The 18,468-nt window shown below is 34.8% G+C and overlaps 1 protein-coding gene across 1 annotated transcript in view; it reads left to right on the top strand.

The window, feature by feature from the left end:
* COL24A1 (collagen type XXIV alpha 1 chain) overlaps nucleotides 1-18,468 on the top strand; it is a 486,748-nt gene that overhangs the window by 96,229 nt on the left and 372,051 nt on the right. Inside the window, exon 5 of the mRNA XM_063624268.1 lies at nucleotides 8,747-10,101. Coding sequence (XP_063480338.1) covers nucleotides 8,747-10,101 — 1,355 coding nt within the window. The remainder of the gene's footprint in view (nucleotides 1-8,746; nucleotides 10,102-18,468) is intronic.

The raw sequence follows: 18,468 nt of genomic DNA, 5'->3' as shown, positions 1-18,468 counted from the left end.
AGACAGATCCACAAGACAGAAAGTTAACAAGAGTATCCAGGAATTGAACTCAGCTCTGCACCAAGCAGACCTAATAGACATCTACAGAACTCTCCACCCCAAATCAACAGAATATACATTCTTCTCAGTATCACATCGCACTTATTCCAAAATTGACCACATAGTTGGAAGTAAAGCACTCCTCAGTAAATGTAAAAGAACAGAAATTATAACAAACTGCCTCTTAGACCACAGTGCAATCAAACTAGAACTACAGGATTAAGAAACTCACTCAAAACCGCACAAGTACATGGAAACTGAACAACCTGCTCCTGAATGACTACCGGGTACATAACAAAATGAAGGCAGAAATAAAGACGTTCTTTGAAACCAACGAGAACAAAGACATAACATACCAGAATCTCTGGGACACATTCAAAGCAGTGTGTAGTGGGAAATTTATAGCACTAAATGCCCACAAGAGAAAGCAGGAAAGATCTAAAATTGACACCCTAACATCACAATTAAAAGAACTAGAGAAGCAAGAGCAAACACATTCAAAAGCTAGCAGAAAGCAAGAAATAACAAAGATCAGGGCAGAACTGAAGGAAATGGAGACACAAAAAATCCTTCAAAAAAATCAATGAATCCAGGAGCTGGTTTTTTTAAAAGATCAACAAAATTGATAGACTGTTAGCAAGACTAATAAAGAAGAAAAGAGAGAAGAATCAAATAGACGCAATAAAAACTGATAAAGGGGATATCACCACCGATCCCACAGAAATACAAACTACCATCAGAAAATACTATAAACACCTCTACGCATATAAACTAGAAAATATAGAAGAAATGGATATATTCCTCGAAACATACAGCCTCCCAAGACTAAACCAGGAAGGACTTGAATCTCTGAATAGACCAGTAACAGGCTCTGAAATAGAGGCAATAATTAATAGCTTAGCAACCAAAAAAAGTCCAGGACCAGGTGGATTCACAGCCGAATTCTACCAGAGTTGTGTACAAGGAGGAGCTGGTACCATTCCTTCTGAAACTATTCCAATCAATAGAAAAAGAGGGAATCCTCCCTAACTCCTTTTATGAGGCCAGCATCATCCTGATACCAAAGACTGGCAGAGACACAACAAAAAAAAAGAGAATTTTAGACCAATATGCCTGATGAACATTGATATAAAAATCTTCAATAAAATACTGGCAAACCAAATCCAGCAGCACATCAAAAAGCTTATCCACCATGATCAAGTGGGATTCATCCCTGGGATGCAAGGCTGGTTCAACATACACAAATCAATAAATGTAATCCAGCATATAAACAGAACGAAAGACAAAACCCCCATGATTATCTCAATAGATGCAGAAAAGGCTTTTGAGAAAATTCAACAATGCTTCGTGCTAAAAACTTTCAATAAATTAGGTATTGATGGGACGTATCTCAAAATAATAAGAGCTATCTATGACAAACCCACAGCCAATACCATACGGAATGGGCAAAAACTGGAAGCATTCCCTTTGAAAACTGGCACAAGACAGGGATGCCCTCTCTCACCACTCCTATTCAGCATAGTGTTGGAAGTTCTGGCCAGGGCAATCAGGCAGGAGAAGGACATAAATGGTGTTCAATTAGGAAAAGAGAAAGTCAAATTGTCCCTGTTTTAGATGACATGATTGTATATCTAGAAAACCCCATCGTCTCAGCCCAAAATCTCCTTAAGCTGATAAGCAACTTCTGCAAAGTCTAAGGATGCAAAATCAATGTGCAAAAATCACAAGCATTCTTGTACACCAATCACAGACAAACAGAGAGCCAAATTATGAGTGAACTCCCATTCACAATTGCTTCAAAGAGAATAAAATACCTAGGAATCCAACTTACAAGGGATGTGAAGGACCTCTTCAAGGAGAACTACAAACCACTGCTCAATGAAATAAAAGAGGATACAAACAAATGGAAGAACATTCCATGCTCATGGGTAGGAAGAATCAATATTGTGAAAATGGCCATACTGCCCAAGGTAATTTATAGATTCAATGCCATCCCCATCAAGCTACCAATGACTTTCTTCACAGAATTGGAAAAAAACTACTTTAAAGTTCATATGGAACCAAAAAAGAGCCCGCATTGCCAAGTCAATCCTAAGCCAAAAGTACAAAGCTGGAGGCATCACACTACTTGACTTCAAACTATACCACAAACTACAGTAACCAAAACAGCATGGTACTGGTACCAAAACAGAGATCTAGACCAATAGAACAGAACAGAGCCCTCAGAAATAATGCTGCATATCTACAACTATCTGATCCTTGACAAACCTGACAAACACAAGAAATGGGGAAAGGATTCCCTATTTAACAAATGGTTCTGGGAAAACTGGCTAGCCATATGTAGAAAGCTGAAACTGCATCCCTTCCTTACACCTTATACAAAAAGTAATTCAAGATGGATTAAAGACTTACATGTTAGACCTAAAACCATAAAAACCCTAGAAGAAAACCTAGGCAATACCATTCAGGACATAGACATGGGCAAGGTCTTCATGTCTAAAACACCAAAAGCAATGGCAACAAAAGCCAAAATTGACAAATGGGATCTAATTAAACTAAAGAGCTTCTGCACAGCAAAAGAAACTACCATCAGAGTGAACAGGCAACCTACAGAATGGGAGAAAATTTTTGCAATCTACTCATCTGGCAAAGGGCTAATATCGAGAATCTACAAAGAACTCAAACAAATTTACAAGAAGAAAAGAAACAACCCCATCAACAAATGGGCAAAGGATATGAACAGACACTTCTCAAAAGAAGACATTTGTGCAGCCAACAGATGCATGAAAAAATGCTCATCATCAACTGGCCATCAGAGAAATGCAAATCAAAACCACAATGAGATGCCATCTCACACCAGTTAGAATGGCGATCATTAAAAAGTCAGGAAACAACAGGTGCTGGAGAGGATGTGAAGAAATAGGAACACTTTTACACTGTTGGTGGGATTGTAAACTAGTTCAACAATTGTGGAAGACAGTGTGGCAATTCCTCAAAGATCTAGACTAGAAATACCGTTTGACCCAGCCATCCCATTACTGGGTATATACCCAAAGGATTATAAATCATGCTGCTATAAAGACACATGCACACGTATGTTTATTGCGGCACTATTCACAATAGCAAAGACTTGCAACCAACCCAAATGTTCAACAATGATGGACTGGATTAAGAAAATGTGGCACATATACACCATGGAATACTATGCAGCCATAAAAAATGATGAGTTCATGTCCTTTGTAGGGACATGGATGAAGCTGGAAACCATCATTCTCAGCAAACTGTCACAAGGACAAAAAACCAAACACTGCATGTTCTCATTCATAGGTGGGAATTGAACAATGAGAACACATGGACACAGGAAGGGGAACATCACACACCAGGGCCTGTTGTGGGGTGGGGGTAGCGGGGAGCGATAGCATTAGGAGATATACCTAATGTTAATGACGAGTTAATGGGTGCAGCACACCAACATGGTACATGTGTACATATGTAACAAACCTGCACGTTGTGCACATGTACCCTAAAACTTAAAGTATATATAAAAAAAAGAAAACCAAAACTATGAAGTAGAACCAATATTCAAGGATACAATTCATTAAAAGTTTGCTGAAGTAAATAAACAAAATTTGAATCTATCCAATGAATGATCATACTATGCACCTGGAAACATTTATCAAGAATGGTCAATATGGTGCCATATTCTTATAAAATTCCTTCGTTTCAAAGATAAAGAACAACTCTTGAAGAATGTTGGTAAATACAGAGTCACCTGTAAGGAGAAAAATATTTAGCTGACTTCAGATTTAGAAAGACCACCTGAGAACCATGGATCAGCAGCTGCAAGACATTCAAGGAAATAAAGTATCATGAAAGAATTTTATATCCTATGAAATTTAAGGTACAAGGCTACAAAAAATCAATTCTGAAAAGTCCAACACTCGGGAAATGTTGTTCCCATAAATCCTTCTTGGGGAAACTAACAGAGGATACACTTCAGCTAAAGAGAAGTGATTGGGGAAGCTGCTACAAAAGTCCAGCTCTATTTGTCAAAAGAGTGTGGGTAAAAGAAAAATATAAATGCCATACAAACTAACAATGTAGGAATGGTACAATTACAGAAAAATAGTAGGAGAAGAGAGGAAAAATAGGGAGAGTAGATTAACTTTGCTGATTGCCTTATCTGAAGAAGCTGGGAATTAAATATTTTACAGTTGGTAAATTAGATGAAAGAAATATAAGGATATTTAAGAATGTAAAGATAAACACTAAGAAAGATACTCCTATTGACTAATATTAGAGGGTATGGGAAAGGGTTAAAGGCAGGAAAATAAAACATTGTTCAAAGGAAAGAATTAATAGATATGTGTAATGAAAGGACTGGGGCATTATATACATTTAAAATTTTAAAGGAAATCCTTAGAATAAAAATACAAACCCTTCTAAATCTCAAAAGACATACACAAAGCAAAGCAAAGGAAACAAACTACATAGTGAAAGACTTCAAAAAATTAAAGTGGTAAAACATAAAATAATACGACAGATTAAACAAACCATAATATTAGCAAATGTAGATAGATTTAGTTTATATATTCAAAGAAAAAAATTCAGATTGGATCAAAAAACAAATCCAATCCCTTTGTCTTTACCTAAAACATAGTGTTTCAAAGTAGATGAAAACAAAAACAAAGGCAAAGGTATATCAGACAAATGTAAACGAAAAGAAAGTCAGAGGAGGGAAGCTTAGTCTTACTACCAGTTAAGGTAATGCCAAAAAAAAAAAAAAACCCAATAAACTAGACATAGAAAGTCTTTTCGTAATTCTGAAAGGTGCAGCACTCAATAAATATGTGAACTGTTTGATTATCTATGCATAAAAACCATGACATCAATATTCATAAAGCAAAGACCACAAGAGAGAAAAGGCCAAATAGACACACTTCTGGTAAGAGACTTTATCTCTCAGTTGATGGCAGATTAACTGTATAAAAATAAACAAGAATATAGAGGATATAAATAACATAAACAATGAGGTACAACTAACTGATATGTATTAAATTTTGTACCTTCAAACACCTTTCCAAGTGCTTATGAAATGTTATTGAAAATTGACCACTTACGAGGCTAATTGAGTTTTGAAAAAGAAAGTGCTGATTAGACACCATTCTCTGATCATAATACTATTAAGTTAGATTTTAATAACAGAATCAGAAAACAAAAAGGACTTCCTAACTGAAAATTTAAAACTTTTTTCTTAAACCATTTGGGTCAAAGAGAAAATGCAAATAAAAATACTTTCCAGAAAACAAGAAAAATGAAAATGCTACATATCAAAATCTATGGGATGCAGCTAAAGCAGCACTCAGGAAAATGTATAGCTTAAATGCCTTCATTATCAAGGAAGAAAAGGAAAATAAAGAACAAATTATTCATCTTCAGAAATTAGCAAAAGAGTAAAACAAAATAAAATGGGAAGAGATAATTAATAAAGACAAATGCTAAAATTAATGATATAGAAAACGAACAAAAATAGTAGATAAATAAATCTGAAGGCTGTATACATTTGAAATGACCAATAATGACACAAACTTAAGAATAAATAGAGCAAAATATCCAAAATTAGAAAAATGAGACAGAGGGCCACAGACATAGGAAAGAAAAATAATTGTAAGAGATTATTATGTGAAGATTTCTGGGTAGTACATATGAAAGCCTAGAGGAAATTTATTATTTCATAGAAAAATGTAAATTTCTAAAATTGTCTCAAGATGCAGTGGAAAATTAGAATAAATCAATTAACATAGAAGAGATTAGGAAAGTGAATGAAGTGCTATCAATGAAAGAGCCAACATGATCAGTTTGGTTTATAGGTGAGTTTTTATAACTTTTTGGGAAAAAATGTAATTTCAAAGGTTACTGAAATTGTTTTAGGCTATAGAAAATAATGAAATTTCAATTTTATTGTCTGATAAAGATAGGACAATAAGAGAAAAACACTGACCAGTCAACTCATAAATATTGATGCAGTGATTCTACATAAAATTATTAGTCAATAATCCAGTGAGATATCAAAAGAATAACATAAAACTAATAAGATTTTATTTTAGGGATGCAATCATGATTCAATAACAGGAAATTTATTCAGTAATAAGTGTTCAAACACATTTGATTTTTAGAAAACAGCTATTTGTCATAAAAGCTCCACTAAAAATAGAATTGGAGGAAGCATATTAATATACATACAAAGAAACATTGAAAACACATATATGCTTTTTAAAGTTTTCAAATAATACTCTTCCCAATGATATTTCTGCATAATAGGGTCAGAAATTCGAAGCACTAGATGGCAGGGGTTCTTAATAAATGCAAGGGGAGATGTTCTTGGGGTGGCGTGCAGCCCTTGATATGCCACATGTATGATTATTTTTTATATATGTAGCTTATTTGGTATCTCAGAATTATAGCTTTCAGATACTTTATGATCATATATACTTTAAATTTAAGCATTGTGATTTCCACAGAAGCAGTGTTCCTTCCATAGTTTACTTCTCAGATTGAGCTGGGCATACCTTTAGAGTTAGGTAAACCTGGGTGAGGATATCCAATGTCACAGAATAACATAGCTAGTTTCGGCAGTGTAAATTTTCACTGGAGATCGGGGATGAGTACAATTAGCTGATTTAGCTCATAAGTAATTTATATTGTATATTGAAACAACCAGCCATATTATGGATTAAAGTTTAAATTTTGCGTGAATTATGATGATAAAACATAAGAAGTCCAAGGTATTTTTTTGGTGATTATATGGGGCCTCTTTGAAATATGTCCCTAAATTCCTGGAGGTGCATATAATTCTACATTGGTGTTAGGAATATTTTGGTGGAAAAGTTTGTCATACAATATCATAGATACAAATATTGCTATCCTTTAAAAATGTCATGAAATTACAACTATTTTATTGATAAAATGATGGTTGTTCTAGCCTTAAAATAAAATACTTGAGTGTTTTGTGAAGATCTCTGTTAAAAAACATTTTAATTGCGTTGCTAGATTACACAGGAATGGCATTCAGTAATTATTTCATTGTTGTACACAGTTGTGAGACTTGGGAAATGAGATTCTCTCTTATCTTTTGCTATTTGTAATAAGCATGCATTATCAAATATCTACTAATTTCCTACAAAAGGTAAAAGTAAGGTGATGCTAAACATTCCTGGCTAATCTTCAAAGACTTTTATTATTTTCACTTATCACAATTCTCTAACATTTCTGGTTGGAGATGATTATATTTATACAAAGATACAGATGGGAAATTTATAACCCAAAGAATAATAAAGATCATACAGCTGACTATGCTGTTCTGTATTTTAAAGACAGAATTTGTCATTCTTTGTAAGTGATATTTAAATTTATATGACTCCAGAGGTGAATATGAGACCTGGTCAGATTGCTGTGGGGCAAATTCATTCATTCAGAAATTATAGAACTATTTGCAAGGAAGGTGCTGAAGAGATCCAATAATGAATCAGACAAATCCAGTTTTCCAGAAGCTTATAATTGGGTAAAGGAGACAAACAATATACTATTGGTAATATTACAATGAATAATAAATCAGACAAATCCACAATTATATCAAATCCATATTATATAAAATTCATATTACATAATAGATATTGAAAGAGTCTAAAAGTTGGATAAAAGTTACTCTGGAGGACTGGAAAAGTGGGAGAAAGAGAAGCTTGGAAGGGACAGAAAAAGCAGAGTGATCACCAATAAAATGAATTTAAATTCTTTTGTCCAGGAATTATCAAAGGACTTTGGTAACCAGAATATTTTAAGTGTAGCGCACACTTAAGGTAGTAGGCATTGGGAAAGCTTCCATGCAACTTGTAAATTCCCAGAAGGTTAGAAGGAAAAACAGCCTGAAAAATTATACTTTAAGGGATCATGTGAACCTAATTTATAAAATGTTTTCCAAATCACAATTATCTTTGGAAGTATGACTCCAGTTTCACTTTAACATAGATTTCATTAAATTTTAAGTTCTAAATCAAAGAAACAAATGGGATCTGGGAACCTTTGAACATGTATATTCATTGAAGTGACAAACAAGAATCCTAGTAAAATGGAAAACAAGAGAGATAAACTAATTAAATTTTGGAGATCAAGCGTGGTGGTTCACACCTGTAATCCCAGTGCTGTGGGAGGATTGCTTTAGCCTAGGAGTTCAAGACTATCCTGGGCAATAGAGCAAGACTCTGTCTCTACGAAAAATACAAAAATTAGCCAGGTATGATGGCATGCCGTTGTAGTGCCGGCTACTTGGGAGGCTGAGGTGGGAGGATCCCTTGAGCCCCGGAGATCAAGGCTGCAGTGAGCTATAATCATGCTGCTGCACTCCAGCCTGGGTAACAGATGGAAACCCTGTCTCTAAAATAATAAATAAACTAATAATAAATAAGTTTTGGGCTTAGAGATTGGTGTGTGTGTAGGGGGAGGGGCATGCACTTTATTCAAATTATTGAGCATAATGTCTTACTCTCCCCCTCCCTATTTCTTATTACCCATAATTAGTTATTGATAGAACATGCTTATTTTAGAAATTACTATTGCTACAAGGAAGATTTTTAGCATATTCAAACATTTATATGAACACATGACTGCATAAAAGTAAGATTCTTTCTCTCTCTCTTTTTTAAATTTCCAGGCATAGATATTCTTCATCAACTAGGCCTTGGAGGCAAAGATGTAAGACGCTCATCATCAGTGACTGCTGTACCATCATCATCTACACCATTACCTCAGGGGGTCCATTTAACAGAATCAGGAGTCATTTTTAAAAATGATGCTTATATTGAGACACCTTTCGTGAAAATTTTACCAGTCAACTTAGGGCAGCCGTTTACAATATTAACTGGGTTACGGTCACATCGGGTGAACAATGCATTTCTCTTCAGCATTAGAAATAAAAATAGACTGCAATTAGGAGTACAATTACTACCTAAAAAATTAGTATTACACATTAGAGGAACGCAGCCTGTAGTTTTCAACTACAGTGTTCATGATGAGGAATGGCACTCATTTGCCATTACTATTAGAAACCAAAGTGTCTCAATGTTTGTTGAGTGTGGAAAGAAATATTTTAGCACAGAGACTATTCCAGAAGTTCAGACCTTTGATTCTAATAGTGTGTTTACTTTAGGAAGTATGAATAATAATTCTGTCCATTTTGAAGGAATAGTATGTCAGTTAGATATTATTCCTTCTGCAGAAGCATCTGCAGACTACTGCAGATATGTGAAACAGCAGTGTCGCCAAGCAGACAAATATCAACCTGAAACAAGCCTTCCTTGTACAACTCTCATACCAACTAAGATACCGGAACACTCTCCCACGCCCAAACGATTTGCTGAAAAAGTACTGTCAGAATGCAAAAGCATTCCAAATATCATAAAAAATGATTCTGAAACCGTGTATAAAAGACAAGAACACCAGATATCAAGATCTCAGTTATCTTCTCTTCAGTCAGGAAATGTCTCTGCTGTGGATCTCACAAACCTTGGGATTCAGGCCAAAGAAATGATCACTGAGGAAGATACTCAGACAAATGTAAGCCTGTCAGTGACCCCTCATCGCATCAGTGGGGCAAGAATGAATACCAAGGAGAAATTTAGTTCTCTCCTAAACATGTCTGACAATACCACACAACATGCTGATAGAGTAACTGGTCTGTCACTGTTTAAGAAGATGCCATCTATTCTTCCACAAATAAAACAAGATACAATTACTAATCTCAAGAAGTCTATCACAGCAAATCTACACACTAACGAACTCATGGAAATGCAACCAATTTTAAACACAAGCTTGTATAGAGTGACAAATGAGCCATCTGTGGATAATCACCTTGATCTAAGGAAAGAAGGTGAATTTTATCCTGATGCTACTTATCCCATCGAAAATAGCTATGAAACTGAGCTTTATGATTATTATTATTATGAGGATCTGAATACAATGCTTGAAATGGAGTATCTGAGAGGGCCAAAAGGAGACACTGGACCTCCCGTAAGTTTTTTTTTTTAATATCTCTTAATATGCTAACTTACATTTTAAACTCTCTTTAAAATACATTTTAAACTCTCTTTAAAATACATTTTAAAGAGACTTCTCTGGACCAAACAATACATAACAGATAAAGTCTGTCATGGAAATGCATTCTGGCACAGTAAGTGAATTTATGGTTGCTGTAACACATCTGCCAGAATGTAACCCTGGCTCAAATATTGTGCTTTTGTTCTTCAACTGGTAGGCTGAAAGGTTACTTAATTCTGGTGAAGTAGTGGGCAAACTATTTGTTTTTCTTGTTCAGTTGAAATTCAATCAGGACTTCAACTGCTAAATATAGATAATATATTTATATTTTGAAAACCATAGGAGAATGCATAGTCATGTTAAGAGAAGTATATAAAAGATATGGTAGATTAAAGAAAAATACATTAAATACATCCATTAAATATTCTTACAGCAAAAATAGCATCAAATGAATTAAAATAGAGTGTAAAACTTACTTTAGATAGAGATTATTGTGTAATGAATCATTGACTGTCCTTAGTGATATGGTCAATTTGTGTTTATGGGTTAATTAAAGCTCCCCTTGCCTAACACAAAAAGAACCAGTTATCAGTCAATTCAATGGGGGGAAAAACAATGAAGGCACTTGTTTAATATCATATAAACAAAACTGTGAAATAATAGACTGAAGTTTTCAGCCCTGAATTTCTTTTGTTGTATAGGTGGGAATTAGAGATCAACATTTAAAAATTTCTAAAATCATTTAAAAACCACTTACAGTCACTTAAAATCACAGTGTTGGAAATATTGTTTTTATGCTTCATATTTGTAGGCATAAATTTACCTTTATGCCTTTAGAAATTATTTTTTTTCAAAATTTCAAGCAGATTAAAATATATCTTAAAGTATTTATTTAATGAAAATAAAATTTGAGTCTTTGGATTAGCTCTAGAAATCATAGAATGGGAGAAGGTGAAGCCAGTATTTTAGCTTGTGTTTCCTTTCTGGTTATTCCTAGAAGTGATTTGATAGGTATTGAGCCACTCTTGCTAGAGTAAATGTTTAGACATTTAAAAATAAAATATGAAGAATATACTATTATAGAGAAATAAACTCTTCTACTATGACAATCAATTATCAACATATTGGTCATAAAATTGAATCACTGGACATGTAATATTCAGCAAATAGTTATGGAAGCCATTTACTTTCTTCAGAAAAAGTCAGTCTGATCAGATGAGCGTTAATCTCTTCTGTAAATTCAAAAATAGTCATTCAGTATTGGCACGTGAAGCAGTAATATCCAGCAGATATTTACTTAGTCTCTGCTATATGCAAGACAGGAACACAAAGTATGTATAACCCAGTAATTGCTCAGGAAAAGCTTATATTTCATAATGAAGATAAAGGAAGTACATTTATAACTATTTAATATATCTTGTGGTAAAGTAGGATAAATGTTGCAGAGAGATGCAAAGTAAGTGTATGGGCTAGAGATGTTCAAAGGTTAAAAGATCATATTTTTTTATGGAGTCTCTGTGAAAGGTCACTTAAAGCTGAGCTATTCAGAGTAAGATCTTGTGGACAAAGTTAGTTATGACCTAAGCTCTAAGAATGGGTAAGATTTTGATAGGTGAGAGGAGTAGATGAGTTTTTTTTATAACAGCATAATAGCTATCATTTATTGAGTTCCTTGAGAAAGATGCTCTACCAGTCTCTTTACATATATTACTTAAAAGAACTTTGTAAAGTTAGTAGTGTTATCCTCACTTTTCAGGTGAAGAAACTGAAGCCCAAAGAGTTAATTTACTTGCCCACAATGTCATTGTTGGTAAATGATAGAGCCAGGATTTGCATCCAGGTTTTCTTCCTCTAAAGCAGACAGATAAAGATCCAAGCTTGATGGTGTCAGGTTGTGGACATTCTTAACTGTCAAATGATCATTCTAACTTTATCTTGTTCTCAAAGGGGAATTTTGTAGGTTTCTAAGCAGAGGCGTTAATCAGAAAATCGGTCTGGTAACAGAGTCCAGGATAGGAAGTTTCTGTTACCATCTTGGTGTTAAAGGGCTAGAACATTATCTAGGTTGGCAGCAGTGAAAACGCAAAGGAAAAGTAGGATTCAAGAGATTTTGGAGGAAGACTTGGTAGAACTAGGAAATTAATGGGACCTAGGCACCAAGCAAAAAGGAAAAGAATAAAAGATGACTAACAAATTTTAAGCCTGCAGATTGAGAGAATGGTGATATCATTATTTAAAACTGTAATTAAGAGGGAAAGTCAATTTTAGGAGAAAAATGAGACATTTAAAGAACTGTTGGTAATTAACCTGTGAGAAGAGTTGAAGAAGCTGAAGTAAAGAAGAGATGTCAAGGCTGAGGATATAGATTTGGGAGTATTTCTATTGACATTATAGTTGAAACTATAGAGTTGGATAGATTTTCAAAGAGAGGAATGTGGCATAGGGTCACCAGTCAAATGAGGGGGACATTTGCTTTTTGGTTATAGAAAGAAAAAGCAGAAATGTGCTGAGAAGTCAGAGAGATAGGAGAAAAGAATAGTGATATCAAAATATAAAAGAAGCAATATCAAAAAGCCAAAGAAGAGTCTTTTGAGAAGGAATTGATCAGCAGGGCCAAAAGAGACAGAGAAGTCAACGAGAATGAGAATTGAGAAAAAGCGATAATCTGTCAGATATTTTGATGAAGAAGTCATTGTTGAACTTTGAGAATCCTAACTTCAGCACAGTGTAGAAGACTAAAGGTAGATTTTAGAGAGATAATGAGAGGCTGAATGGTGATAAAATAATGACCTTGTAGGAATTGCTTTACTGCCTCTTGAAGTAGATATGACTCAAAAGCCTGAAGCCAGCCTGGTTTTTCCTGCTTTTAGGTAACAAATTTTTCCTGCCTATATACCCATGTAGTTCTTTATCTTTGAAGTTCTTTAAACCTATTAGGTTCTGAATCAGGTTTTTGGGGGGATACTCTTTTGATCTGAAGATTATTTTTTGTTATAGAAAGACCTCCCCTTATAATAACCAAATATTGGTTGGTTCCATTTTTCTAAATTCTTCAGGCATACAAGTTTGCATATGTTAAATGTCGTTTATAATGATGAATAGTATTTATTATCTTTTCTACAACCATGTCATCATGATTGCTCTTTTCCATTTCATTTTGTGTGAACTCATTTATTCTATATATTCCTATCCCTTCATTGATTTTTAAATTATATTTAATCAGTTTTTATTGCTCTGACATGGCTTTCATCAAAGAGTTTCTTTTTTGCTCTTTCATATTGTTTTAAATCTTTCACAACTCTTCTTTGAACTTTATTTTTGTAGATTAATGTCATCTTGACATTCTTTGAATATGTAGTGAACTATATAACTGAGCTCTTTATCTGTTGTGTGGAGTAATTCCTCTTCTGGTAAATAATTTTCTTTTTTTCACATTAACAATTATTCTCTTTATTGTGTGCTAATAAAAAAGGGTACTGTTAGTGAATTAATGTTAAAACAATATTCATGTTTAAACAATGGTACTGAGTAGATTTTTTTTATTATACTTTAAGTTCTAGGGTACATGTGCACAATGTGCAAGTTTGTTACATATGTATACATGTGCCATGTTCATTTGCTGCACCCATTAACTCATCATTTACATTAGGTATTTCTCCTAATGCTATCCCTCCCCCTGCCCCTCACCCCACGACAGTCCCTGGTGTGTGATGTTCCCCACCCTGTGTCCAAGTGTTCTCATTCTTTAATTTCCACCTATGAGTGAGAACATGCGATGTTCAGTTTTCTGTCTTTGTGAGAGTTTGCTCAGAATGATGGTTTCCAGCTTCATCCATGTCCCTACAAAGGACACAAACTCATCCTTTTTTATGGCTGCATACTATTCCATGGTGTATATGTGCCACATTTTCTTAATCTAGTCTATCATTGATGGACATTTGGGTTGGTTCCAAGTCTTTGCTACTGTGCATAGTGCCACAGTAAACGTACATGTGCATGTGTCTTTATAGTAGCATGATTTATAATCCTTTGGGTATATACCCAGTAATGCGATGGCTGGGTCAAATGGTATTTCTAGTTCTAGATCCTTGAGGAATCACCACACTGTCTTCCACAATGGTTGAACTAGTTTACACTCCCATCAACAATGTAAGAGCATTCTTATTTCTCCACATCCTCTACAGCACCTGTTGTTTCCTGACTTTTTAATGATCGCCATTCTAACTGGTGTGAGATGGTATCTTATTGTGGTTTTGATTTGCATTTCTCTGATGGCCAGTGATGATGAGCATTTTTTCATGTGTCTGTTGGCTGCATAGATGTCTTCTTTTGAGAAGTGTCTGTTCATATTGTTTGCCCACTTTTTGATGGGGTTATTTGATTTTTTTCTTGTAAATTTGTTTAAGTTATTTGTAGATTCTGGATATTAGCCCTTGTCACATGGGTAGATTGCAAAAATTTTCCCCCATTCTGTAGGTTTCCTGTTCATTCTGATGGTAGTTTCTTTTGCTGTGCAGAAGCTCTTTAGTTTAATTAGATCCCATTTGTCTATTTTGGCTTTCGTTGCCATTGCTTTTGGTGTTTAAGTCATGAAGTCCTTGCCCATGCCTGTGTCCTGAATGGTATTGCCTAAGTTTTCTTCTAGTGTTTTTATGGTTTTAGGTCAAACATTTAAGTCTTTAATCCGTCTTGAATTAATTTTTGTATAAGGTGTAAGGAAGGTATCCAGTTTCGGCTTTCTACGTATGGCTAGACAGTTTTCCCAACACCATTTGTTAAATAAGGAATCCTTTCTCCATTTCTTGTTTTTGTCAGGTTTGTCAAAGATCAGATGGTTGTAGATGTGTGGTGTTATTTCTAAGGCCACTGTTCTGTTCCATTGGTCTATATCTCTGTTTTGGTACCAGTACCATGCTGTTTTGGTTACTATAGCCTTGTAGTATAGTTTGAAGTCAGGTAGTGTGATGCCTCCAGCTTTGTTCTTTAAATTTATTTTCCTGTCCTCTCACTTTTCCCTTCCTCAAAATATCTATTTATAAATCCTCTACTGATTGCTCTCTGGTTATTATTCATTTTTAAAATAAAGGCAACTCTATCTGGGTGATGTGTTTCAGAATGGTATAGGGAGGGGCATAGGGAAATAAGGTGGAATGGTACACAGAGTCAAATTTAGATTGCTGCCTGAAACACCATCTTACCATATTTGTTTTGTCTTCTACCCAGAGGCATGTGTCGTCTCATGTTCATGCACAATTTTTTGTGAAGCCCTTTGTATCACAGGCTCTCTCAGATGTAATAGGGGGATTCGTGCTCTTCTTGTCTTTTGTCCCCTCTCACCAGAGAGGGTTCTGGTTGTAGATCACAAAAAAGGTATGTTCTTCTTCAGCTCCACCTTTTCTACTCTTGTCTCTTTGAAGTTGGGTTTTTACTGGGTCATGAATCATATTTCCTGTGGCTTGCCCATTCCCTTAAACCTTATCATAATCAAAAGTGGATTTTCAAGACTAATATGTATCCAAGGTTTGAGGTCTGAGGAGTTTTTTGGATTTGGTTATCTCTCAACACCTTCGCTCCAAAGTTTCTCAGTATTGGGCAGATAATCTTCCTATTTTGTGGTTATGATCCTTTCCTTTTTCACTGGAGATGATGTTTTCTTCTTTTGGTGCTTTTTGTTGTTTACAGCTGCTGTTGAGGGAGGGAGAGTAGTCTGCAAAATGTTCTCACTCTGACATCTTTTAGCAAAATTCTCTAGTGATCTTTTAAAAACATGAATCAGATAACATTGTTTATCAGCTTAAGTCCTTCAGTGGAAGAAGGTTATAGCACTTAAACTCAGACTGTGTATCCTGACCTGTGCAGGTGTGTGATATGGCCCTTGCTTACCTCTGCAACTGCCTCTTGCCGCACGTTTCCCCTTGCTCTGTTAGTTTTTCTTTTAATTCCTCAAAATGACTGTGTCTTTTATTTGTTTTGTTTTGTTTTACTCATGCCCTCATTCATTTATTCCTATCTTCTGGAATTTTATTATCTTCTTTTTTCTAGCTCCTACTAATCTTTTAGTTCTAACTAAATACTTCTTCAGAATAGCCTTCTCTGACATCACAATATAAATTATGTCCACCATGTTAACCTCCTTCTTGGTTGCCTTTTCTTTTCCTCCATGTCACTAAGTAAAATTTGTAATTATGTATTTATCTGTTAATGTATATCTTTTTTTCTAGACTGCAAATGCCAGGAGGGCTTGATGCTTTATAATATTTATTGAGTGAATGAATGAATAAATTAAAAAAGGAATGTAAGATGCAGGATTTCCAACATTAACTGACCAGGGATTATTATCTTTTAGAAGTACTGGTCTATCAAATAGATTTACCTTAATGTATATATTATCCTAGTAATAATAATATCTAACATTTACTCAGTGATTGCTGTGCCTTATGCATACCTTAAAAAAGTTAATTAGGCCAGGCACAGTGGCTCATGCCTGTAATCCCAACACTTTGGGAGGCCGAAGCGGGGGGATCACAAGGTCAGGAGTTTGAGACCAGCCTGACCAACATGGTGAAACCCCGTCTCTACTAAAAATACAAAAAAATTAGATGGGCATGGTGGCACGCACCTGTAATCCCAGCTACTCAGGAGGCTGAGGCAAGAGAATTGCTTGAACCCAAGAAGGGAAGGTTGCAGTGAGCCAAGATCACGCCACTGTACTCCAGCCTGGGTGACAGAGTGAGACTCCATCTCAAAAAAAAAAAAAAAAAAAAGTTAATTAGACTACTGTTTACTGGTTAACTACTATCACTGCCAGGCACAGTGACAGGTATTTTATATACAATAGCTTTAATACTCACAATAACCCTGGAAGGTAAATTTCTATCATCAATATTTTAAAGATGAGGAAACTAAGGCTTAGAAAGGGTAACTGACTTGCCTAAGGTTATTCAGCTAGTAAATGATTGAGGCATGATTTGAATCTACATTGTATGATTGCAAAACCATTACTCTTTAAATGGAATTGTACTTTCTCTTAATAACAAATAATCTGAAAGTTAAAGTACCTTTTTTAGTACTTAACCTTATTTATAGAAAATAATTTATTCTCAAAAATGTCATGCTATAATAATTATGATTCTCTGGTATCTAGAAAATGCCTATTAATAGTATGTTGTCAAAGATTTTGAAACCGCAAAATTACGAAGACATGTGAGAATTGATTTTAATTTAGTGCTTATCAAACAATTCAAATATTTAAATCATGACATAAACTATACCTTTTCCCCCCCAGTATCTAATGTTAATCAGGCTGCTGTAACAAAATGCCATAAACTAGGAGGCTTATACACTACAGAAATTTATTTCTCACAGTTCTGGAAGCTGGGAAGTTGAAGATCAAGGTGCCAGCATATTTGGTAGTTGGCCAGGGCCTGTTTCTGGTTTGTAGACGGCATCTTTGTCCTGCGTCCTCACATGGCGGAAGAGGAAAATGAACTAACTCCCTTATGCCTCTTTTATAGGACACTAATCCCTGACCCATCACCTCCCAAAGTCCCCATCTCCTACTACCATCACTTTGTTTAGGATTTCAACATATGAATTTTTGGGGGACACAAACGCAAGCCATAGCAAACTGCCTTTCCAATGTGAATGGAATAGTGTTTTCTTTTGTCACAAGCAGTGAGACAGGACACTAAACCAAACTAGACATTTTTAAAGAAAATTTTCCATTTTCTTTTTCATTTTAGTTGTGATTTCTCCTACTGGCTCTTATTTTTGGGGACATAAATTCAAATCAACAGCTGCTAACTTTTTGATTATAGCAACAGGACCAGAATTAACTTGAAAAGAAAGTCAATTTTTCTTGACAATGAGTAAAAATCAAGATTTGATAGAAGCTAGTGATATGATAATGGCTGCTAAAATATTTGAACAGCTGAGTAAGGAGAATGCCCTCAGCTAGGGGCTGAATAGAAATAGCATTTCTCTCTCAATATTAGGAAATACATGAAAAGTTTTATAAATTTAGGTGGTAAGAGAAGAGAAAATGCAACTAAAGGAAAAACATGGACAGTCTGAAATATATAATGAATATCAGAAAACTGCAAATGACTCTAATAAAAAAGAAAGTTTCAAGGACTAGTTAATATCAAAAAATGTGAGATGAGAAATATGCAAAATAACTGTTTTTTTTCCAACATAATTTACTCATTTCCCTCTTGTGTTTTTGAATTGGAATGATCCTTTCCCATCAATCCATTTTCCCTCTCCTTCTTTGAAACTTGATGTACATTTTAGGTGTACCTGGCCATGCTGCAGATTAAACTGTATGAAGTTATGAAATTG

The sequence above is a fragment of the Symphalangus syndactylus genome, chromosome 12 (genome assembly GCF_028878055.3).
Source record: "Symphalangus syndactylus isolate Jambi chromosome 12, NHGRI_mSymSyn1-v2.1_pri, whole genome shotgun sequence".
NCBI classification, from domain to species: Eukaryota; Metazoa; Chordata; class Mammalia; order Primates; family Hylobatidae; genus Symphalangus; species Symphalangus syndactylus.
The sequence above is the reverse complement of the archived record's forward strand: the minus strand, read 5'-3'. Positions and strand labels throughout refer to the sequence as shown.